This window comes from Anomaloglossus baeobatrachus, chromosome 9 (genome assembly GCF_048569485.1).
Source record: "Anomaloglossus baeobatrachus isolate aAnoBae1 chromosome 9, aAnoBae1.hap1, whole genome shotgun sequence".
NCBI classification, from domain to species: Eukaryota; Metazoa; Chordata; class Amphibia; order Anura; family Aromobatidae; genus Anomaloglossus; species Anomaloglossus baeobatrachus.
The window spans coordinates 124,437,036-124,462,393 of record NC_134361.1 but is presented as its reverse complement, the minus strand read 5'-3'; the positions used below and the strand labels follow the sequence as shown (position 1 = coordinate 124,462,393).

General features: G+C 45.7%; 1 protein-coding gene across 5 annotated transcripts in view; it reads right to left on the bottom strand.

The window, feature by feature from the left end:
• STARD8 (StAR related lipid transfer domain containing 8) overlaps positions 1 to 25,358 on the bottom strand; it is a 564,964-nt gene that overhangs the window by 147,525 nt on the left and 392,081 nt on the right. For all 5 annotated transcript variants that reach the window (XM_075323984.1, XM_075323983.1, XM_075323985.1 and 2 more), the window contains 4 exons: positions 16,129 to 16,200; positions 14,886 to 14,967; positions 2,067 to 2,130; positions 567 to 1,837 (listed from right to left, as the gene is read on the bottom strand). In XM_075323984.1, the coding sequence (XP_075180099.1) occupies positions 567 to 1,837; positions 2,067 to 2,130; positions 14,886 to 14,967; positions 16,129 to 16,200 (1,489 nt within the window). The remainder of the gene's footprint in view (positions 1 to 566; positions 1,838 to 2,066; positions 2,131 to 14,885; positions 14,968 to 16,128; positions 16,201 to 25,358) is intronic.

The following is a 25,358-nucleotide window of genomic DNA, read 5'->3' as shown; positions in this document are numbered from 1 at the left end:
AGCGGAAAACTGCTGTTCACAAACGCTCTCCATACAACCTTCCTCAGCATCAGCTATTTGCAAAGGAAGAATGGGCAAGCATTTCAGTCTCTCGATGTGCAAAACTGATAGAGACATACCCCAAGCGACTTGCAGCTGTATTCACAGCAAAAGGTGGCGCTACAAAATATTAACTTAAAGAGGACAAATATTTTTTTTTTTTTTTTTAAAGTTTAAAATAAGCAATAAAATTAGTTCAACTTCACAATTGTGTCCCTCTTGTTGTTGATTTGTCACCGTAACATTAAAATTGTGTTTATGTTTGAAGCCTGAAATGTGGGAAGAGGTTGAAAAATTCAAGGGAGCCAAATACTTTTGCAAGTCACTGATTATATATCTCATGTTGAGAGATGAATGGTAGGGTCTTTAAATATTCACAACTATTTTGGAAAAAGACATACAATTTTACCGTTTTTGTGAAATGTCATGAAGTCTTCTCATTTGAAATTTGTTGGGTATAAATGTTAGTTGTATTTTGAGGCTCTGAAGGCTTTCTATACAAAAAAAGGTTTCTACTGCCGACTCACCTGGATGGCCTAGTTAAGGATGCCCCCACTCCTGAGTCTCTTCTCTCTCTCATTTCTCCTTCTTCTGTTTCATTGAGAGAATTAGCAGTGCTGTCAAAGTCACTGGCTGACGTGCCAACATCAGAAATGGATCTTTCTTCATAAGCAAGGTGACAGATTTGTTCACCTCCAGAGTCAGTTTCTTCTTCATCAAGCTCTGGACACACCGTTCGTGACCAATGCTCCACCATTCTCTGTAAACCCTTTACATGATTGAGAACATCATCCAAATGGCCAAAGAGATCACTACTACCCCCATGTTCTAAAAGATCTCCGCTACCTGTCAGCGAGTTAGGTACATTGTCATATATGCTTGAACGGCTTCCAATAGAACTATATGACCCTCTTCTCTGTCTCACCTCTAGTCCACGAGAGTCCATACTGCTACAGACAGAGTGTCCTAAAGATTTGCTTCCCATTTTCCAACTTTCCAAGGGTACATGGTTCGTAGGGCATAAACTTTCAATAGAAAGAGACCTTGGGAAAGTTCCAGGCTTATGGTCCATTGGGATGCAGACTAGACGATCTAACTTTTGTGATATCTCGCATCTCGTACCATTCTTTCCCACAATAACATAGTCCTCCAAATATACCCCTCTACAGAGACTATCCAAATGTGGTTTTCTTATACTACCATTAGATGCACGTTTAGTCCTATAGCCAGGATGAAGGAAATCTTTATCATATGCATGAATGTCCACATCATCGTGGTTGTCATCATCCTCATCATCATCATCACATTCGTTTTGGAAATGTATTTCATCTGTTGAGTGCTTTAGGTCATTGGAAATCAATGTGGCAATTTGATCCTTTTTGTCTTTATCCTTTTTTCGTAAAGACTCCATCCTTTTTAGAAAGCCCTTTGTTTTCCTTTTCTTTGATTTTTCCTTCAATCCCTGATGGTGAGAAGCTAAAGATTGATCGCTGAGACTCCTGCATGGCTTACTACCAGATAGGGAACAAGGAACAGAAGATAATTCTGCAGGAGGAGTAACTACTATGTCCATAATACCTCTGCTGCTTCCTGCACTACGCAAAGAGGTGGCCTCCAGTTCTGTGCTCAGGTCCGTTAAGATACTATCCCTACTAGATGTGCTTTTCATGGTAGGTGGTCCATCAAATTTCGGTGACAGCAGTTCAATAGAGTCCAGCCGAGACCAGCGTCCTTGATCTCTCTGGAATGTCCAGCGATCACTGATCGCACACTGATCATCATCATCGGAGTCTTCATTCTATGTATAAAAAAAAAAATAAGATCTTTAAAAGTTATCTTGCTTATATGTAAGGGAATATAGGTCTGTGATATATGTGAAGTGTGTGTAGATCTCTGCATGTATATTATCTACATGCATAGCTATAGGTGCTTACATAACCTACTGTCATTTTCTGAAATATCACTTGCCCTGTATTGGCTTCAAATTAATTTGTTTATTAAAGATTCAGTTTGCTAATCCAGTTTACCTGTTTTCGGTGATCATGAACATCCAGCTTCATAGATGCACATGAATTTAGGGTCATTAGACGCCTGCAAAAAAGAAAGAGATCCATCTTTTAAAGTTTAAGTGAAGGTCAAGCTTCTCTACTCTCTGGCTATAAAATTTACAATCTTAATTCCTTACAGAACCAATTAATACCTTAACTACATTCTAGAGATCATAACTAGTCACCTTAGTGCGGAGTTTCTGAAGTTACTTTGGAATAATGGGTTAATCCTTTTAGTACAACCTGTGCTGACAAATGCTCTCAGGATTAACAACACTCAAAAATATTTATTTTTTTAACTCTGGTTAGTACTTAGCAGTTGCAGACCTGCATGGCAGCACGCAGGGCCGGCTCCAGGTGTTTGTGGGCCCCGGGCGGAAGAGTCCCAGTGGGCACCATAAACACGCAGACACACACACACATACACAGATACGTACATATACATATTTAAAGACAAACTCACAAAAATACACAAACAGACAAATCTATAAAGTCATATACACTGACATGCATAGATACACATCATACATGCATACAGACATACACAGCTCTGCTGCATACATACAGAGACACACACTGCTCTGCTGCATACAGACACACTGCTCTGCTGCATACATACAGACACACACTGCTCTGCTGCATACATACAGACACACTGCTCTGCTGCATACATACAGACACACACTGCTGTTGTGAATGTTAGTTATGTCTTGGCTGCTGGGAGGCTCCCTCTGGTGGCCAGGAAGGGTTTGGATAGAAACCAGGTGTGTTGTGCAGTGGGTGTTTCCTTTCCTAACTCTCTGCCTATTTAAGTCCTGGTCTGATTGCAGGCTGTTGCCGGATGTCAGTTGTTCTTTGTATCTCTAGCCTGCTTAATCCTGCTCTACACCACATCTTCCCCAGATAAGTGCTTGCTCTTTATTTATTGTCTGGTTCTTTGCTTATCTGGGTTTGTCATTTGTTGTGGTTGGTTTCAGTTTTTTCCTTCCAGGGATTTTTCCCCTCAGTGGATTGTTGAGGAACTCCCTGCAGTTCTGTGTGGAGTATAGCTCCTTTTTGGGTCCATGTGTTTGTGGCTTGTTGAATTTGTTATAATTCTTGTTTTCTGTTCATTGGTATGACAAGGGCACCTGGTATAGGACGGAGTTCAGATCGAGCGATCTGAGGGCCTTTTTGTACTATCAGGAAGTTGGTATTTTGCAGGGTTTTTCTCTGGCAACCATCAGTCCCTTTTCCTGTCCTTTCCTATTTTAGTCAGCGGGGGCCTCACCTTTTGCTAATCCTGTCATCTACCTGTGTATTGTGTTTTTCCTATATCACCGCAGTCTTTGAATGTGGGGGGCTTGCTATTCTTGTCTATTTTCTGTGGCAGAGAGTTATTCATCTTTCCTACCTTTAGGATAGTTAGTTCTCCGGCTGGGTTCGCGGTGCACAGGATGTTAGTTCACCCCTCAGCTACTTCTAGTTGTGTTGGTTAGTAAGGGGGTGGCGGCCAGATTAGTTGTCAATGCTTTTGTCACCTTTTTGCCAATGATTTGTGATGGTCTTTCATGGTTCCGGATCATAACACACTGCTCTGCTGCATACATACATACGGACAGACACACACTGCTGCTGCATACATACAGATAGACACACAGCTCTGCTGCATACATACAGACACACTGCTCTGCTGCATACATACGGACACACACACTGCTCTGCTGCATACATACAAACAGACACACCCATACTGCTCTACTGCATGCATACAGACACACACATACTGCTCTGCTGCATATAGACACACACTGCTCTGCTGCATACATACAGACACACACTGCTCTGCTGCATACATACATACGGACGGACAGACACACTGCTGCTGCATACAGATAGACACACAGCTCTGCTGCATACATAGACACACTGCTCTGCTGCATACATACGGACACACACACTGCTCTGCTGCATACATACAGACACACCCATACTGCTCTACTGCATGCATACATACACACACATACTGCTCTGCTGCATACAGACACACATACTGCTCTGCTGCATACATACAGACACACATACATCTCTGCTGCATGCATACATACAGACACCTACTGCTCTGCTGCATACATAAAGACACACACATACTGCTCTGCTGCATACATACAGACACACATCTCTGCTGCATGCATACAGACACATACTGCTCTGCTGCATACATACAGATAGACACACAGCTCTACTGCATACATACAGACACACTGCTCTGCTGCATACATACGGACACACACACTGCTCTGCTGCATACATACAGACACACCCATACTGCTCTACTGCATGCATACACACACATATTGCTCTACTGCATGCATACACACACACATACTGCTCTGCTACATACATACATACAGACACACACATACTGCTCTGCTGCATGCATAAACAGAAACATACTGCTCTGCTGCATACACACACATCTCTGCTGCATGCATACAGACACATACTGCTCTGCTGCATACATATAGACACACACACATACTGCTCTACTGCATGCATACATACATACATACATACACACACTGCTCTGCTGCATACATACAGACACCCACATACTTCTCTGCTGCATATATACATACATACATACAGACACACACATACATCTCTGCTGCATGCATACATACAGACACATACTGGTCTGCTGCTTACATACATACAGACACACATACTGCTCTGCTGCATGCATACATACAGACACACACATACTGCTCTGCTGCATACATACAGACACACTCATACTGCTCTGCTGCATACTTACAGACACACACATCTCTGCTGCATGCATACACACATACATCTCTGCTGCATGCATACAGACACATGCTGCTCTGCTGCATACATACACACATACTGCTCTGCTGCATACATACACACACATACTGCTCTGCTGCATACAAACAGAAACATACTGCTCTGCTGCATACAGACACCCACATCATACTGCTATGCTGCATACATACAGAGAGACACATACTGCTCTGCTGCATGCATACAGACACACATACTGCTCTGCTGCATGCATACAGACACATACTGCTCTGCTGCATGCATACAGACACATACTGCTCTGCTGCATGCATACAGACACATACTGCTCTGCTGCATGCATACAGACACATACTGCTCTGCTGCATGCATACAGACACATACTGCTCTGCTGCATGCATACAGACATACTGCTCTGCTGAATGCATACATACATGCATACATACACATACTGCTCTGCTGCATGCATACATACATATAGACACATACTGCTCTGCTGAATGCATACATAGACACATACTGCTCTGCTGCATACATACATATAGACAGACACACTTACTTCTCTGCTGCATATATACAGACACACACACTGTTCTGCTGCATGCATACAGACACACACATACTGCTCTGCTGCATGCATACATACATACAGAATTGAAGAAAAAGACCGGCACTCTTCTTTATGAATGTAGATTATTTTTATTGTACAATTCCATGTACAGGCGTCAAATATTATAATGCGTTTCGGCGAAAGCCTCTCTCAAACAAAAGATGATTACTGCATCACAATTCCCACTCTAAATAATAAAGGTTCATGGATCTGGTAGGAGTAAACACCCTACTTATTTGCAGAATCAAATATATCAATTAACTCAAATCCCAAGATCCAATTCAAGTTAACAAACAAAAAAAAAAAAACACCAAGAAAAAAAAGATATACTTTTATAAATGCAGAGCATCAATAATAATGTGAATCAAAAATAAATAAACTTGTTCATATAAATTATTGCAATAATTTTGTTTGCCATTTTTTTTAATATAATTTATTAATTTTTATCCTTAAGGATTCACATAGCATCATAAAATTTAAAACTAGAAAAACATAGGTTATATTATAGCAACCAAACAAATAAGCTTCCAAAAGCATTTGTTTACAAAGTTACATGATAGGGTTACATTTTTATCACAGAACAGGGGAATCGTTTAGAATAAATGGATGTTATACCTGTGATACCCTGTTTCCCCGAAAATAAGACACTGTCTTATATTTTTTTTTGCCCTGAAAAAAGCACTGTGTCTTATTTTCAGGGGGTGTCTTATTCTCGAGGAGACATGGTTGGGGTTAAGTTTACCCCCCACAAAAAGCAGAACCCCCCATCCCAGGATCGTCATACTTACCAGCCCCAGGCGTCTGTATGGCTCCCAGATCCTTCTGTGATCTCCCATCAGGTACGCTGCACGCCTCCCCTGCGTCTGGCTTGTAACGGGGTGCCAGGGGTGCCTCGGGGGTTGTAGTCGTGGCCCCTTTTCGAGTCAGGCTAACCCCCGGCCCCGCCGTCACTATTGGGACAGGGGAATGTTGTGTGGGGCAAAGTGTGGATGTAGAGAGCACGTTGACAGACGCAGGAAGATTCTGCAGACGGGCATCAGTTGAACCAAACGGCATTTTATTGCACATAGTTTTCCAACAGGCTCAATGCACGAATCTTGTAACAAGCAATCACCATTCCTGCCGGGGAAAAAAACTGCTCCTGTCTTCTCCTCTCAGGGGACCTTGCCCGGCTACTTCTAGTCTTCTTCGCCCGGGCCCACACTCTGGCTACCACAGACTTGACCCACACAACTCTGCTTCACCGACTAGGACACTTTTTCTCCTTTCTTTTGCTAGCTGCCACCATAGCTCCCACACTCTGCCCCCGTTGCTCTTGCTCCCCCGTCCCGGACTCGTCTGTCTCAAACTCAAACTTTCCTCCCTCAAAACCCTCTCTCCCTCCCCTAAGCTGCCGGCTCCACCTCTCTCCTGCACTGTTTCTATGGGGACAGCCGTCCCATCAGGCCACTAGGGGGGGGAACCCACTAATACAGTAAAAACACAATTTATTATTAACATTAACAGCTTTATCTACCCCAGCGTGGGGTATCTTCAGGGAGGAAAACTACTCCTCTTGTAAGGGGCCCGTCCACCCCTTACATTCCTCCCCTCTTTTTGCCTTAGCCTCCCGGCAAGGCCCGCACCTGCAAAACACAATCTTAGCAGCAAGGCAATTTTTATAAAAACCTTAAAACTTTCATGTAAAAACACACTCAATGGGCGCACAAGTCCGGCGCCCGGAGTCCCTCCAAGGGAGCTCCCGGTCTTTGCAGCAGGTTTGCCCAGAGGCCTTTAACAGGCGCTCCCGGTCTTGACTGATCTTCTGCCCGGAGGCTGCCACAGCACTCCCGGTCTTTGTAGGCAGGGAACACAAACAATAAAGTCTCCGTCAACATCACAGAGGGAGTCCTTGCACAGTTCGGCATCAGGCTCCTTCCGGGCTCGGTAGCTTGAACATTGTTACAACTCTAACTCTTCACCGGTTCTTTCAACAATGCCGGTACTTAGCACGATCATGTCCACCACCTCCGGTCACTATGATTCACACGGGGTGGTAAGCGCGCTGCCATTCAGCCCGCTGGGCCCTCACATAGTCGGAGAGGGATTGGCCTGGCAAGCGGCGCAGTCTCCGGAACGGTTCATAATTGACTGGTGGTTCTGACGCCTCTATCTCCGGTTTTGACTCCTCAACCCCCGACGGGGGTGACAGGGTCGCTGAACGGGACGGCTGGGGACTACCAACGACGACCACCGGGTGTGTAACCATACTCTGGTGGATCGCTAACACCGCCGGTGTCCCCTTTTCTGGCTCAGCTATCAGTCCTGTAATGACTTCTGGCGACACTGCCAGCGTGTTTCTCGGCCGGCAAGTCTCAGCCAGCACCGGTCTCTGTTGGGTACGTCTCCGGTATTGACACTCTTCCCACTCAATCTCTTGTTGCCACTGTGCGGCCTCTTGCGCAGTGGGCATCCGGGTCACTCCTACGGCAAATAGGCCCCGGCATCCCACTTCTCTCCGGAATTTCACTTTTTCTCCCGGGTACAGGGTATGCAGACGTTGGGGCAAGCCCTCAGTGTCCAGGTTAACCCGGTTATAAAAAAAATGATCCCCGGTCTCTTCGTCCTCTATGAACCCGTAGCCCTCAGCCTGATTGAATTTGACCATGGTGCCAACGGTACACTGCCGATCAAACTCTTCGCTAAGGGGACCGGCCATCATCTCACGGGCCACGGTCTCGGCCAGTAACCTTTCTTGCACCGGATCTGTTTCAGGCGGCGGGGACTGTCGTCGGGTCAGGGGCGCCGGCTTCACCGGCTCCCAGAAGAATCCCCACTCATCTTCCTCTAACTCCGGGGCATGTTGCTCTCCCGGGGCCGGAACTTCTGTGGGGGCTGGAGGACCCACCTTGTCTGGTGTAACCACCTCCGGACTCTGGAGAGGTGCTCCCAGGATTTCGCTTCCCGGCTGTAGTTGCGTCTTGTAGGTGGCCTGGCCTTCAGTGGATGTTTCACCGGTCACGGCATCCCATGAAGTGACCCACGTTACTTTTGCGGGCCACTCCGGACCTCCTGGCACAGCCGGTAGTTTAATGGTAAGGGCTTCCTCGGCTGCAGTCTGCCTCGGGCGTCCTCTCCCAAGGCTGGTTGCCACCAGCGCGCCCGCTGCAGCTCGCCGCTTTGTCTGAGTCTCCATCTCACTTAAGGTCAGTTGTTGAGTTGGCGTCTCTTGCAGCTCTTCCTGTAATGGCGCCGGGGACAGTGGAGATGCTGGGGAAGGTGGAGGCGGGCTTTCTTTTCCCGCTCTTGTATACACTCCACCCCCAGTCCCACACATCAAATCGACCCAGCATAGGCGACTCTTCTTTTTTCCTGTACTGCCGCCCTCTTCACATGTCTTCCACAGCATCTTGGGGCCAGTACCTCCCCTCTTTGGGCGGCGTACTCTGTACTTCTTTTTCTTCGCTGGCCAGCTCAGGGTTCTTCGCTTGGCTCCAATTCTTCGCGCGCTCACTGTATTTGTGAAGACGGCGGCCATCTTAGCGCCATCTTGTGCCTGGTCCAACGCCTTAGGCACCACTTGGTCTTCACATTCAGGGATCGGGACCCCCCGCAGATAGTCCACATCCTGCCGACTACGCCACATGTAACGGGGTGCCAGGGGTGCCTCGGGGGTTGTAGTCGTGGCCCCTTTTCGAGTCAGGCTAACCCCCGGCCCCGCCGTCACTATTGGGACAGGGGAATGTTGTGTGGGGCAGAGTGTGGATGTAGAGAGCACGTTGACAGATGCAGGAAGATTCTGCAGACGGGCATCAGTTGAACCAAACGGCATTTTATTGCACATAGTTTTCCAACAGGCTCAATGCACGAATCTTGTAACAAGCAATCACAATTCCTGCCGGGTAAAAAAACTGCTCCTGTCTTCTCCTCTCAGGGGACCTTGCCCGGCTACTTCTAGTCTTCTTCGCCCGGGCCCACACTCTGCCTCCTGCCGACACTCTCAGATCCGATCGCTTACGTTCACACACAGTCACACATCAGACAGTATACACGCACACATCTGATCGCATACACACACACACACACGAACACACACACACACACACACACACACACACACACACACACACACACCACTTCTTCACACACATCCGATCACATACACGCACACATCCGATCGCATACACGCACACATCCGATCGCATACACGCACACACACACTGACGATATCGCACATACGCGCTCACACAATCACAACATCCGGAGATAACACTTTTTGTGCTTTTCAAGCAAAGTCTATGGGAATTTTTGACCAAAGTTCTGCAACAAAAAGGCTGCAGTTTGAACTGCATAGTGCGGACAAGAAACCCAAATTCCCATAGACTTTGCTTGAAAAGCAGAACACAACCATTTTGGCATTAAACGCTGCAGTTGAAAAAGCAGCAAAAAAGCAGGTAAAAAGCAACGTGCGGACATAGCCTCATTCTTCAATTTTGATTGTGGATGCCTTCCATAGACCTGAGCACCGTTCATCCCTGAGTGCCGCCCTGGAACTTCTTTCCTACTTACATACAGACACACACCTACTGCTCTGCAGCATACATACAGACACACACCTTGCTCTGCGGGGCCCACACACCTTGCTCTGCGGGGCCCACACATGCCGCTCTGCGGGGCCCACACACGCCGCTCTGCAGGGCCCACACACGCCGCCCTGCGGGGCCCACACACGCCGCCCTGCGGGGCCCACACACGCCACCCTGCGGGGCCAGAACATACGGCTTCGGAGAGCGGGGGGCAGGACATACATCGCGTGGGGGAGAAGCCCATACAGTTCACCGGGGCCCATGAATCGAGGGCGGGGAGGGCACATACAGATAGAGCGGGGGGGGTTCAGAAGAGTGTCCCACATGCTGCTCAGGTCACGGTGGAGAGGGCCCACATAGCGCCGCAGGGGAGCGCTGTGCTGGGGGGAGGAGGGGGGGTCACTGGCTGGCACTGCGCCTCCTTCATGTGCGGGACCGAGCGGGACGCCGTGCTGTGGCTCCGCCCACAGATGAAGCTCAATCCAGTTGGACGCAGCGAACGCTGTGGTCTGCGCGCCTTAAAGGGACGGCAGCCAGTTTCCTGCTGAGGACTGCAGTCCCCGGAACTCAGCCCGAGGGCAGCAGAACTGACGTGGCAGAGTGGACCCCCCCAGCTTTCCAGGGCCCTGGCATTTGCCCGGGTATGCCGGGTGCTGACGCTGGCCCTGGCAGCACGGATTTCATTTAAACGGAACCAATCATCAAGATTTTCCTATATAACCTAAAGCCAGTGCTGCACAGGCACTATCAGGCTGATTCTCTACATTCTCCTTTAGTGGTCAGCTAGAATGTTTGTTTAGGTTTTAAAATCCAAAAAAGTAAAGTTTATAAAATCATCAGCTTCTTGAGTGACAGCAGCTAAGGATCAGATAATATCTGGGGGGTATTCATAGTTATCCCCTCCCACTTTTAGAATCAGTATAAGTATTAAAGATTCAATATCATTTTTGACTTGCAGGACCTGTGCTGAGGTCATACTTATGTGACCAGAAGGGGCGGGGCCTCAGCCAACATAAAAATTGCTTCCTGGTATCAGCTTTGTGGTTGAGGCCCCACCCTTTCTGGTCACATGGGTATGACCTCAGCACAGGTCCTGCAAGTCAAACTTTAAATCAATTGTATAATACTTATGCTAATTCTAACAGGGGAGGGGATAACTGAATACCCCCAGATATTATCTGATCCTCAGCTGCTGTCACTCAAGAAGCTGAATATTTCATAAACCTCACTTTCTTGGATTTCAAAACATCCGAGCTGACCACTACAGGTATGTAGAGAATCAGCCTGATGGTGCCAGTATAGCACTGGCTTTAGGTTATACAGTGCCTTGCGAAAGTATTCGGCCCCCTTGAATTTTTCAACCTTTTCCCACATTTCAGGCTTCAAACATAAAAGATAAAAAATTTAAATTTTATGGTGAAGAATCAACAAATGGGACACAATCATGAAGGTGAACGAAATGTATTGCTTATTTTTCTTTTTGTAAAAAATGAACTGAAAATTGGGGCGTGCAATATTATTTGGTTCCTTTAAGTTAACTTTGTAGCGCCAACTTTTGCTGAGATTACAGCTGCAAGTCCCTTAGGGTATGTGTATCAGTTTTGCACATCGAGAGACTGAAATTCTTGCCCATTCTTCCTTTGCATATAGCTCAAGCTGAGTGAGGTTGGATGGAAAGCATTTATGAACAGGAGTTTTCAGCTCTTTCCACAGATTCTCGATTGGATTCAGGTCTGGACTTTGACTTGGCCATTTTAACACCTGGATACGTTTATTTGTGAGCCATTCCATTGTAGAGTTTGCTTTATGTTTGGGATCATTGTCTTGTTGAAAGACAAATCTTTGTCTCAGTCTCAGGTCTCCAACGGGTTTTCTTCAAAAATGGTTCTGTATTTGGCTCCATCCATTTTTCAATCAATTTTAACCATCTTCCCTGTCCCTGCTGAAGCAAAGCAGGCTCAAACCATGATGCTAACACTACCATGTTTGACAGTGGGGATGGTGTGTTCAGGGTGATGAGCTGTGTTGCTTCTATGCCAACATATCGCTTGGCATTATGCCCAAATAGTTCAATTTTGGTTTTATCTGACCAGAGCACCTTCGTCCACATGTTTGATGTATCTCCCAGGTGGCTTGAGGCAAACTTTAAAAAACACTTTGTATGGATATCTTTGAGAAATGGCTTTCTCCTTGCCACTCTTCCATAAAGGCCAGATTTGTGCAGTGTATGACTGATTGTTGTCCTAAGAACAGACTCTCCCTCCCCAGCTGTAGATCTCTGCAGTTCATCCAGAGTGATCATTGGCCTCTTGGCTGCATCTCTAATCAGTCTTCTCCTTGTTGACATGAAATTTTTGAGGGACGGCCGGGTCTTGGTAGATTTGCAGTGGTATGATACTCCTTCCATTTCAGTATGATTGCTTGCACAGTGTTTCTTGGGATGTTAGTTTTGGAAATCTTTTTGCAACCAAATCCAGCTTTAAACTTCTCCACAACAGTATCATAGACCTGCCTGTTGTGTTCCTTGATCTTCATGATGCTCTCCGTGCTTTAAACATAACACTGAGACTATCACAGAGCAGGTGCATTTATACAGAGACTTGATTGCACACAGGTGGATTATATTTATCATCATCAGTTATTTAGGACAATATTGGATCATTCAGAGATCCTCAATGAACTTCTGGAGTGAGTGTGCTGCACTGAAAGTAAAGGGGCCGAATAATATTGCACGCCCCACTTTTCAGTTATTTATTTTTTACAAAAATTTAAAATAAGCAATAAATATCATTCACCTTCACAATTGTGTCCCACTTGTTGTTGATTCTTCACCATAAAATTAAAATTTTTAATCTTTATGTTTGAACCCTGAAATGTGGGAAAAGGTTGAAAAGTTCAAGGGGGCCGAATACTTTCGTAAGGCATTATATATGAAAATCCTGGTGACTGGTTCCATTTAACAATCCTTGGCATGGAGAGAAGCTAGAATTCAACCTAAAAAGAAAATCCCCTTACCAGTGTGCAAAATTATACTAGGAACGTGTAACAAACTTACTGTAAACCCAAACATTACTAGGTAATCTATATATCCAGGTTACAACTATTCTTCAGTAATTACACACAAACTATATAGTTAAGGCATGAGTTGATGATCAGGAGCATGTTAAAGAATTATGGAAAAACTGAACAGATTTCAGGGTGGGGTGAAGTGAAGAATGACTCACTGAATGGTGTCTGGAAGTAAAACTTTATGTCCAACAGAAGCATAAATTGTATTTCCATTCATTGAAGCCAAGTAGCCAAAGAACATACACAGACAAGATTTGTGCTCAGGTGAGCTATTTCCATATACTGTTACATAGTACGGACCATGCTGTTCCGAACCATGCTGACAAAAATAGCAGAAGTGCCTTTTAATCAAGTGACTTGTGTGACGCCCTTGAAAAACCAGATAGTCACACAGTAGGGCCCCGCAAAACACCTTCCCTCACCTAGGTTACATACAGCCGACCTGAAACCCTAGTCACCCCCCCCTCAGGGCAAGACAGGCACACCAGTGGGCGGGACCAGGCGGCTAGGAAACGCCCACCTAGGGGTCTAGACAGCCCGGGGTGGGAAAGCAAACAGATTAAGTTGTAGTTCAAGTTGAGAGGAGTGTGGGCTGGAGCTAGGTGTAGCTCCAGCGGAGGAGAAGTTCAAGTTGAATGGTGCCAGGGTCAAAGCCCTGGTACCTTGGCTAGGTGGGAGACGGTAGTATCCGTCAGCAGGAGACAGGAAGACTGCTCGGCAGATCCGAGGAGGATCGGAGCAGAGTTAGAGCCCGCCGGTACAGACACCGGAGACCCGACCGGAAACCGTGCACAGAGGGGGTACTCGGACCATGAAGCCAGGACCGGAACCAACGGCCTAGCTTATCAACCAATTGAGGGCAGGATTCTAGGCCCTGTTCCAACCAAAGGGATAGGGCAACCGCCAGGGCCCATAGATCCCACGGGTCAGCGTCAACGGGCACGGCTCCTCAGGCACACAGAAAGCCGGGAGCGGACTCCCGTTTTCCATACCGGGAAGTCTAAAAACACAACCACAACTAGTGCAGAGGAGAAGACGGCGACCATCAGCCCGGGTGGGGGACCAGAGTACAAATGGCCGTGGCGGCCAGCCACCATCACCTTGGTTTACCAAAGGACTCGTGTTATTCTTTTACTTGTGAGTAACCGAACATCCCCTGGTACATCCGGGTGCGCAAGTCCCTACCATCGCCATACCCTGCACAGAGACACTGGGCCCTGGGGCAACCATACCTAACCACCGAGCCATTACATCTCCCGCGGGTATCCCACAACAGCAGCGGTGGTGTCCCACTTCACCACACACCATGGGTGGCGTCACGAACCGAATACGGTCAAGGCCGTACTACGTCCCCCTTTTCATTCGGCGTGACCCCCGGGTCCGGAGGATCCCTCGAGCCACGCAGCGGGTCCAGATCCGAGCAGCGTCGGCTGCTGGCACGGGGGCAGCACACCCCGCTCCCTTGAGAAAGCAGTCATTAAGATCATTGTTTATTGTTTACTGGTTAGAAGGCCCTGGTGTCTTTATATGTTTATTTTTTTTTTCATTATTCCTATGAAAAGTGGATATAGAAATTAGTTCATTTTTATTAAGAGCAATTTTTATCATCTGCAACCTTGATCTAGGTTTCCAGGATGTCAATGATCCTCACAAGCACCTTGGTACTAGCAAAGGTTACGCCATCACCGCACGAGCATTACAGCTTGGCCTTCCCCAGTGGAACGCATGACACAACCTCATGGAAAATACCTGCAAAGGGATTTAAGGGAATCTGGATCCAAAAAGTTATGATCTCGCTTCACACATACAATGTCCACTGGAAACTGGGAACCTGCAAAAGAATGAAAAAATGGTGTTTAAAGCAAATATATTGAAAAATTTGATGTTAAAAAAAAAAATTTTTTTTTTTTTAGCTCAAAAGCTTAAGATATATAATAATAAAAAAAAAGAATAAAAAAAATACTAAAGCCCCTTTTCTACACTAGACCTGTGGGAATGTCCTGCTACCCTATACCACCACTACTGCTACACATAACTGGATCCCCAGTCTGTGGCTGGCATGGTTTATAGCGGGCACACTATATCTTGCTTCATAGAACAGAATCTACAGCTGATTCACCACTTTCCGCAGGAACGGGAAGGAAGGTTTTTTCACCTAGTTATGAGCTTTGGTTGTTAGCAGTTGCTGTCGTCTTTGTTTATTTGGGAGCTGTTTTTGGGAGGGGGTGATCTGGAAGTCACTCGGTAAGACAATAGTTGGCCTGACACTTCCCCATGATGCCATGCTTCCAGTTATTGTTCAAGTACTCCGTTCCATCCTGTCAGCCCCGTGTGAGTGTCGGACCCTTGATTCCCAAGTTTGAGGCTCAGACTGAAAGACATTCATTTTAGGTAAGCTGTGAAGGCCGACGTCACAGTGGCAAGACAGCACAGGAAGAATATGTGCCAACAGTACCCACTGATAAAAGGCACAAGTATAAGGAAAGGAAATCATGCACATAATATAGGGCCCATAAAATAACTGCAGTGACCAGACTTAAACCATTTCTTAAACTGTTGGAGAGGTGGTTTGTTATCAGAAAAAAATATAACGGTTTAAATCAAGAAAAATCACACCTGTCTATGGTGCAGCTCAGTGAATGGGCTCACCTTGCAGAACTACATATTGTTTGGAAAATGCAGGCATATTTTTCTCATCCCACATAAGCCCTAATGCTAGACCCGAATTTTGTTTCCATGAAGCTCTTCTTAAAAGGGCTTATCCAAACATACTTTCCTACCTAACCTGACATGTTTGCAGAAATACGACTACCCAGCAATTATTTACTGGTCCCATACCTGCAAACACCACTAAATAATTTTCAGATAGTTGCCATGGTACCCATACTGCCCAAAATGCACCAGCGTCTGCCCACACATAATGTCAGATCCTAGTGCACTTAACGCCCAGACAACCCCTTCTGTTCAAAACTAATGGGATAGTGAAAATTACCTTCATACAACTGAGCATACTGGGGGAACCCCGCAGCCCGCAGCCAGTCACAAGCCTTCTTAGCCTCAATGTCTACAAGAAGAAGAAAGCATATTTAACATTTGTTATGAACACGTGTCTTTATTAGTATCATGCATTACATATTACAGTTCAGCCATGTACATTTCTGAGATTTTCACTTTCAACAGCAAGTTTCATAGTCAAAAAAAACTGAATAGACTTCGATGTCAGGACCTGTTGAAGGACATTCAGGTGCAAAACGTTCTCATCCCTATGTAGTCCTGCGCCGTGATTTTAAAGATGAAGTAATAAAAGAGCATTCTACTGTCGGTGAGTGCTCCTCATTCTTTTCTTCTGTTTATGGATTATCGACTGTACTACATAGAATGCTGAACATCACTGCTCAGAGGCCAGATTGCCGCACCACCAAATTGCTGGAAAGTCGGAATATTTGTAGCGGTTGTTAGATCTTTGGTGTGGATATGTTCTATTTTTTGGTTGATTAGACTTCAATATTATAAAATGAGGCCAAGTAAAGTTTTACTGCTTGAAATAACCACTTCCGGTACAGTGTCATAAAGTACCAGATTTTTCGGAATATAAGACGTACCCTGGTTTTAGACAAGGAAAATAAAATTTTAAGCAAAAAAACGTGGTCATGACACACTTATGGGGCGAGGATCTGCTGCTGACACTGTTATGGGGGTAGTGTCCCCAAATTCTCTACTAAGATACCCCATCCTGGTAATGATCCTCCTGACTTGTGTATGATCCTCCTGCCTTGTATATATATGTCCCTCATCCTGGTATAGACCCCATCCTGTTTTATACTGCCATCCTGGTATGTGCTCCCATCCTGCTATATACACCATAGGCTATATAGTCCGAAAAATACGGTATATGCAGACATTTTGGAAAATCTGGGTGACAACCAATGCGAATAAACACACACAATCGTCTTTATACACTTTATACTGGGAGAACCATATGTAGATTTGTGGTTTAGTGTTATACTTTACATTACAACAGATAAAAAATTGTGTATCAGATACTCATTACCCACCACATTGTAACTGACATTGAGAAAACGTCTTGTATGAAAAAGGCACATGTCAGTTGATTTGCTTATCTTTTCAGAGCCCACTGGGATTCTCCCACATTGGCACGTTTCTAGAGTTCCCCCTCCCCTACTCTCCACAAAATAGTTTCCACTGCTAAATATTTTCCAGTAGGAGCTGAGAGAATACATTTACAACCCTTCCCTCATTTTTAGATCGTCACTTTAAAGCATGCGGACGGGTGTGATGTCCATAGTACTATTACTGGAGGTGCACATTGGCATTTTTCTACTTCTTTCAGCCATATTAGAATATAAACAACCATTATAGCAAGAAAACTGCAGATGACACATATGAAAGAGGATCGCCTCTAGCTGGAGGCCTGAGGCTGTAAAGCCATCAGACTATCTGCTGTTGAGTCATTTATAGGAATGTTGTCAGGAGGCTATCATTACACTGGGGCATTTCCTATGTCAAATATGCATGAATGTTCCACTGCAGCCAAAAAAACATAAATCACAGCACACAAGTCAGGTCAGACGCTGGTGAACATGACGCCATCTTCGATGTAAGGCTAGATCCAGCATGCCTCTGAGGACCCATGTCCTTCAGAGTCTGGCACAGAATGTAAGCTTCTGGACTGAGAACATAATATTAGAGATCTCAGTTATGTCAATGAAGCATGTTTCTGCAGTCAAGCATATCTCAGAGGCCAGGTACTGGGAAATAATGTTAAGTGTAACATGGATACGGAACTACATCTGCAGCAGCACCTATTGGTAATTGGTAAGCACACTTCACCTGATGGCAGGATGGTATTTACATTTCAATGCAGCAAGTTATCATCATGGACAACAATACTCTCAGTAACTTCATGTACTGGACTAAGCTTCTGGACACACACCTGAAAACCATCAAATGGCAAATCTGACAATGAAATATAAATTTACACGTACTTAGGGGAGTAGTAGTCAAACCCTCTGTGAAAGGGGGGCCTGCCAATGCATGCTGAAATACATTGCGGAGACCAGCCAGGTTCCTGCACTGCAATACACAGTGCTGACCAATCAAAGGCTGGCAGCTGACATCCGTGTGCAAGTCACTAGCAGTGCCATAATGCGGTGCCAGTCACTAGTATACAAATTCAGCTGACAGCTTCGATGCTACTATGGAAGAGGATGTTGGACTTCATGTGAGTGGAGGAAGGGGAGTAGCATAGTTTTTCAGAATTAAATAATAGTGGCAGAACGCTGGACATATATTCCAGCATGGGCCCAGGATGGGGGACATATATACCAGGATCGGCGGGATATATACGAGGATGGGCCCAGCATGGGAGGCATATATAGTGGGGAAAATAAGTATTTGATACACTGTTGATTTTGCAAGTTTTCCCACCTACAAAGAATGGATAATTTTTTTTTTTTTTTTTATCATAGGTACACTTTAATGAATTTTAAAACAAAATCCAGAAAATCCCGTTGAATTATTTTTAAATAATTAGCATTTTATTACATGAAATCAGTATTTCATACAATAGAAAAACAGAACTTAATATTTGCTATATAAACCTTTGTTTGCAATTACAGAGGTCAGACATTTCCTGCACTTCTTTACTAAGTTTTCACACACTGCAGCAGGGATTTTGGTGTAGTTCCTCCATACAGATCTTCTCCAGATCTTTCAGGTTTCGGGGCTGCCGCTGGGCAACATTTAGTTTCAGCTCCCTCCAAAGACTTTCTATTGAGTTCAAGTCTGATGACTGACTAGGCCAATCAAGGAACTTGAAAATGCTTCTTACGGAGCTACTTAGTTGGCCTGGCTGTGTTGCAGATCATTGTCATGCTGTAAGACCCAGCCACGATCGATCTTCAATGCACTTACTAAGGGAAGGAGATTGTTGGCCAAAAATCTCATGATACATAACCCCATCCACCCTACCTTCAATATGGTGCAGTTGTAACATGGCACGGGGTGGTAGTCATGAACAAGGTAATAGTCTGCCACATCCCGGCATGCTACATGAAAATGGAGGTCCTAGCTGGGTGTGTGCTGTTGCACTTCGAAGGTGATCTGCCTTTGCAGGCCGCATGTCGCCAATGGTTTGGCCATCCAGGACCAGATGGTACACAGTTCATTGACGCTGCGTGCCCATGATCAGGGTTCACAGCGTTTTGGATGCAGCGTGTTTTTGTTGCGTCCAAAATTCTGCACTGTACAGTACAAGCAGAGTGGATGGGATTAATAGAAATCCCATGTCCAGTGTGCGTGTACTGCCCGCAGCGTAAACTGCCCTCTGGTTTGGCTTCCCAACCCACAAGTATGTCAATCCTTTGCTGTGGAGTTGCAAGCGTTGTCCGCAGGGAGAACACAGCGAGAGACCACAGCTCCACGAACCCAGATTGCCAGATTGTGGGTATGAGCAACTGCAGTCTCCTGCAGAGAGTATTCTGGACTCGACGGGTCCAGATCTTGTGCACATACCGTGAGGGAGACCACAAGTTAATAAAAAAAAGTAACTTGGTAACAACAATGCACCTTCGATAGTAGACCCAATTCTTCTTGGGCATTTCGGTATCACAGATTATCTTTAAACACAGATCCTTCACTTCTTCAGTTGTTCTAACCGCTAGAAGTTCTTTTCTTTCCAACACCACCCAGCCTAGTCCTACATCACAGTGCTTGGAAGTCATTCTCATCCTCAAGAAGTTCCATGTCCTTTCTGTGACGCCCTGGCTGGGCCAGGTAGTCACAGATAGGCCCCTGCACTACACCTTTCCCTCGCAAGTGACATCAGACAACCTTTAAAACCCTAGTCACCCTCCTCAGGGCTAGATGGGCACACCAGGGGGCGTAACCGGGCAGTTGGAAGACGCCCACCAAGGAGTTTGGACAGCCCGGGGCCGGGAAAGTAGTCATATCAGTTTTAGAGTTCAAGTTGGAGAGGAGTGTGGGCTGGAGCTGTGTGCAGCTCGGTGGAACCGAGGTGGACCGGGACAGGGTAGTGGCCCACCAGTACCGACCCGGGGAACCGACTCGGAAACCGGAGCACACAGGGGGGTACTCGAACCCTGAAGCCGGGGAAAGAAGCGACTGGAACCGGTTAATTTACCGATTGAGGCCAGGACTAGAGGTCCTGTCCCACTCAAAGTCCCTATTAGAAGACAACAGCCCACCGAGGGGGATAAAAGGCCACCGCCAGGGCTCAGAGATCCCACGGGCCAGCGTCTGCGGGCAAAGGCTCCTTAGGAGACATCCAGCCGGGAGCGGACTCCTGAAGTTGCAAGCACAGGCAGTCCACCATTTCACAAAGGTGCAGGAGAAAGACAGAGACCACCAGCCGGGTGGGGGAACCAGAACGCAGCTGGCTGCGGGCACTGACCACCATCACCTTGGTTTACCAGAGACTCGTCTGTTTCCTTCAATAGGGAGTACACCAGCACCTTGCGGTCGCCAATCTCCCTACACCAAACCCCCAACGGGTCCCGAGGCCACCATCCCTGCCCACGGAGGGGTTAACAACTTGCTGCAAAACATCTCCCCCTGGTGCCCAGTCACTGCAGCGGTGGTGTCCAACCTCACCACATACCGTGGGTGGCGTGACGAACTTAATACGGCTCAGCCCATACATATTCTTCCTACATCCACCACTACAAACCCCCTTTTTGATCGAAGTGACCGCGAGACCCCCGGGTCCGGAGACCCTCGAGCCACCCACAGAAGGTCCGGATCCGAGCAGCTCGGCTGCTGCGAGTGGGGCGGCACATTTCCCTCTTAGCGGGATCTTGCTAATATGGCTGGACTGAGCTATAAGCTACTAAAGAGGCCTCAGGGACAGCCGTTCAAGAAACTCCCTTTGTTCCTTGTCCTGCTCTGTCTTAAACCAGGAATAGCTTCTGTCACTCATTACTTCGGTCAGTGCACTCTACTAGATCACTGTCAGGGTCACCACCTCCACTTTCAGTTGTTCCCACTTTTCCTCAGTCACATTCAATAGAATGGTCTCCCTCTCTTCAGGACACCATCTCATGAAGCTCTGCTGCTCCTCAGACCTGAGGTCTGTTTCTGTCACAGGCTGGGTCCTAACTGACATTCCCATAGAAACCATTTCTCTTAGCTTTAGCTCCTTCCCCATAGGCTAATCCCAAAATCCCAACTGTCTACTGTCTGTTCCTGGACAGATTTAACCTTTCACCTGCATACCTTTAACACTTATAATACCTTATTAAGCATTCTTTATTGCATTACATCTTATGCCAATATACATAGATTACATCAATACTGCTACATTTTTACATAGTAACATTCTCAACTTTGCTACATCTTATACATTACACTATACAATCCTACCTAACATTACTTTAATAATTACGACCACCATCTTACACAGTCGTCCTGTCCCACTTGTTTCCACCCCCATGATTCATGTTTCGGATGATATTCTTGGGGTTGTACTCAGCCTCCTTCCGCCTCCAAACACAGCGAGTGGAGTGGTTACCAAAAAGATCTATTTTGGTCTCATTTGACCAAATGATCTTCTCCAATGCCTCCTCTGGATCATCCAGATGGTAATTAGCGAACTTCCAATGGGCCTAGACATGTGCTGGCATGAGCAGGGGGATCTTGCGTGCCCTGCAGGATTTTAATCCATGATGGCATAGTGTGTTACTTATGGTAATATTTGAGACTGTGGTACCAGCTCCTTTCAGGTCATTGACCATGTCCTCCCATGAAGTTCTGGTCTGATTCCTGACATTTCTCAAAATCATCCTCACCCTGAGGCGAGATCATGCATGGAGCCCCAGCTCGGGTAAGATTGATCGCCATCTTGTGTTTCTACCATTATCTAATAATTGCACTTAACTGTTCTTGCCTTCTCATCAAGCAGCCCATCCCAGTCTTGTGCAGGTCTACAATTTTGTCCTTAGACAGCTCTTTGACCTTGGTCATGGTGGAGAGGTTGGAGTGTGATTGATTGAGTATGTGGACAGGTATCTTTTATACAAGCAACAAATTCAAACAGCTGCAATTATTACAGGTAATGAGTGCAGAGGAGGAGGGCTTCTTAAAGAAAAGAAAAAAAAAATTGCAGGTCTATAAGAGCCAGAATTCTTGCTGGTTGGTATGGGATCAAATACTTATTTAATGCAATAAAATGCAAATTAATTCTTTAAAAATCATACAATATGATTTTCTTGATTTTGTGGGGGAGATTCTGTTACAGTTGAAGTGTAATTACTATAAAAATTACAGATCTCTCCATTCTTTGTAGGTGGGAAAACTTGCAAATTCGGCAGTGTATCAAATACTTATTTTCCCCACTGTACCAGGATGGGGATGCTGCACGGGAGGGAGATATACCAGGAAAGGGCCTAGGATGGGGGACATTCATATCAGGATGGGTGATGGGTAAGCTGCAAGTATCCATACATCTGACCAAAATTCAGGGAAGGGAAGGGAAGGGGAAGGGAAGGGGAAGGGAAAGGGAAAGGGAAAGGGAAGGGAAAGGGAAAGGGAAAGGAAAGGGAAAGGGAAAGGGAAAGGGAAGGGGAAGGGGAAGGGGAAGGGAAGGGGGGGTTGGGCCGAAGTCTGCACCGTGGCTCATCAGACACACATACCATATGGTAATAAATTTATTGTCCGTTACATGTGTAAAAAGCCCCTCATATTAAGAGATCTTATGGAGTCTGCATGTACTGGACTTGTGCTGCTCTGACCCTTCCCGAAGTCGTCAATTTCTCACTTCTTATACTGGCCCATTTTTTCCCTTTCAGTTCAAATAAACCCTGAAATTGTAACCCAAGCTAACAAAACACAGAGTAACCATAGTTTTTGTATTTATTTCATAAATCAATAGTACACAGAAAAATTAACAAGCTCTAGTACAAATATATTATCAGAGAAATTTGCTTCTTTTTCCTGAAGTGATTTTTCATGACTATTTCATGGGTAAAATCTGGATTCAGTGAAGACATTTTCCCATTGCTGAAATAGGAAATGATCATTTGGGCTTTTAAAATGCTATGAAAAGGGGGGGAGGAGTTGGGCTGGAGTCCCACTGGCACTTTATTCGCATGAGGCCTTAAATCGCTTGGACCGGCCAGCTTCTCTCCTGACAGGATCAGGTCGGCTGCATGTATTTCTATGCAGCGGACACACTCCTGTCCGGAGAGTGTGCGGCCGTACCGGGTGATGCGATCTTGATGCATTCAGACATTCTGATGAGAGTTCTCCTGAAACAACAGTTCTCCATAGCACTTTATGAGCACCATCTGTCATCCCTCATTTTAATATATGTTCTGTATTCAGTGAATATGCATTTTTTATCCATGAACTAAGAATAAATCATCTGCCCAAGAGGAGATTTGTTCTATGAGATTATTATAAAGTATATTTTCACTATTGATTTCTGACAAAAATAAAATATCAGTTATTTTTTTAATATATGCTAAAATGTTTGTAATATTTTTACACAAAAAAAAAAATGTATCACTCAAACAAGAGAAACCACAATATATATTGAAATATCCAGTTTTGACCTCTGATCCTTGGCAATGCATTAAATGCTATGAACATGTAAGAAGTCAGTGATCTTAACTGTGCCAAGCTGTATATTAAAAACATGTGCGATTTCTTGTAACATCTCCTCCCCCATCTGGACTTAAGGATTTTTTTCCCTCTTAGATGTCTAGACATACACCTCGTAGCCTGCCTCTTACAAAGCCCATGCTACATGATGGTCCCCGCACACTAGTAACGGAGATCAATGCTCTCAATGAGTAAAGGTTGGGCGTTTCATATACCTGAAGTAGTAGGGAAACTATTAATACCAGAGTGTTTTGTACTCATGGGAAGAAAAAAAGGAAACAGCAGGAAAGAGGAAAAAGTGTATTGTACTTCACATATGTGTAAGATACTGTACATCACAGCCAGTCTAAAATGAATGCATTTTTTCTACACACCGTGGCTAAAAGGTACCGTCACACTAAGCAACATCGCTAGCAACATCGCTGCTGAGGCACAACTTGCTAGCGATGTTGCGGTGTGTGACATCCAGCAACAACCTGGCCCCTGCTGTGAGGTCGCTGGTTGTTGCTGAATGTCCTGGACCATTTTTTAGTTGTTGCTCTCCCGCTGTGAAGCACACATCGCTGTGTGTGACAGCAACAGAGCAACAACTAAATGTGCAGGCAGCAGGAGCCGGCTTCTGCGGACGCTGGTAAGGAACGGTAAATATCGGGTAACCAAGAAGCCCTTACCTTGGTTACCCGATATTTTCCTTCGTTACCAGCATCCGCCGCTCTCAGCTGTCAGTGCCGGCTCCAGTTACCAGCGATCCCTATCAGGTTGTATCGTTGTTGGGATTGCTGGTAAGTTGTTTAGTGTGACTGGACCTTTAGCTGTAAGCCACAATGAACAGAAACAAATGTTTCCAAACCCTGGCCAAGCAGTACTCATGGCCACTTCTCAGTGGACTCCTCGAAACTGAACAGCATGGCTCTAAACTCAACGATGAGACAATGTTTGAGTAAAATATACCAATAAAGGCTCAAGTACATTGTGGGACAGTTATTATTTAAAGGGAACCTGTCAGGTCCAATATGCACCCAGAACCACGTGCAGTTCTGGGCGCATATTGCTAATTCCTGCCTAACCTTCCCTGTATCTAATAGCATAGATAAAGAGATCTTTTGAAAGAGTATTTTTAAAGATCTTTTACGGTATGCTAATGAGCAAGGGCACTAGCCCCCTGGGCATTAATTCCCCTGGCTTGTCGGTTCCATTAGCATGTTAGTACGCCCCTGTGGTCGTGCAATTATGCTAATGAACGCGTAGCATCAGGAGGATGATCTCACTCACCTCTCCGCCACCATCATGTCCAAGGCTGGATTTTGGCTCAGTGCACATGACCCCGGAGCTTTGGTCATACACACTACTTCAGTTTGAAGCCAGGATGTGTATACCCGGCTTCATAGTGCACATGACCAAATCTACGAGGTCATGCGCACTGAGCCAAAATCCTGCATCGGACGCGATAGTGGCGGAGAGGTGAGTGAGATCATCCTGTGACGCTGCGCATTCTTTAGCATGTTAGCACGCCTACAGGGCATACTAACATAATAATGGAGTAGACTAGCCAGGGGAATAATGCCCAGGGGGTTAGTGCCCTCG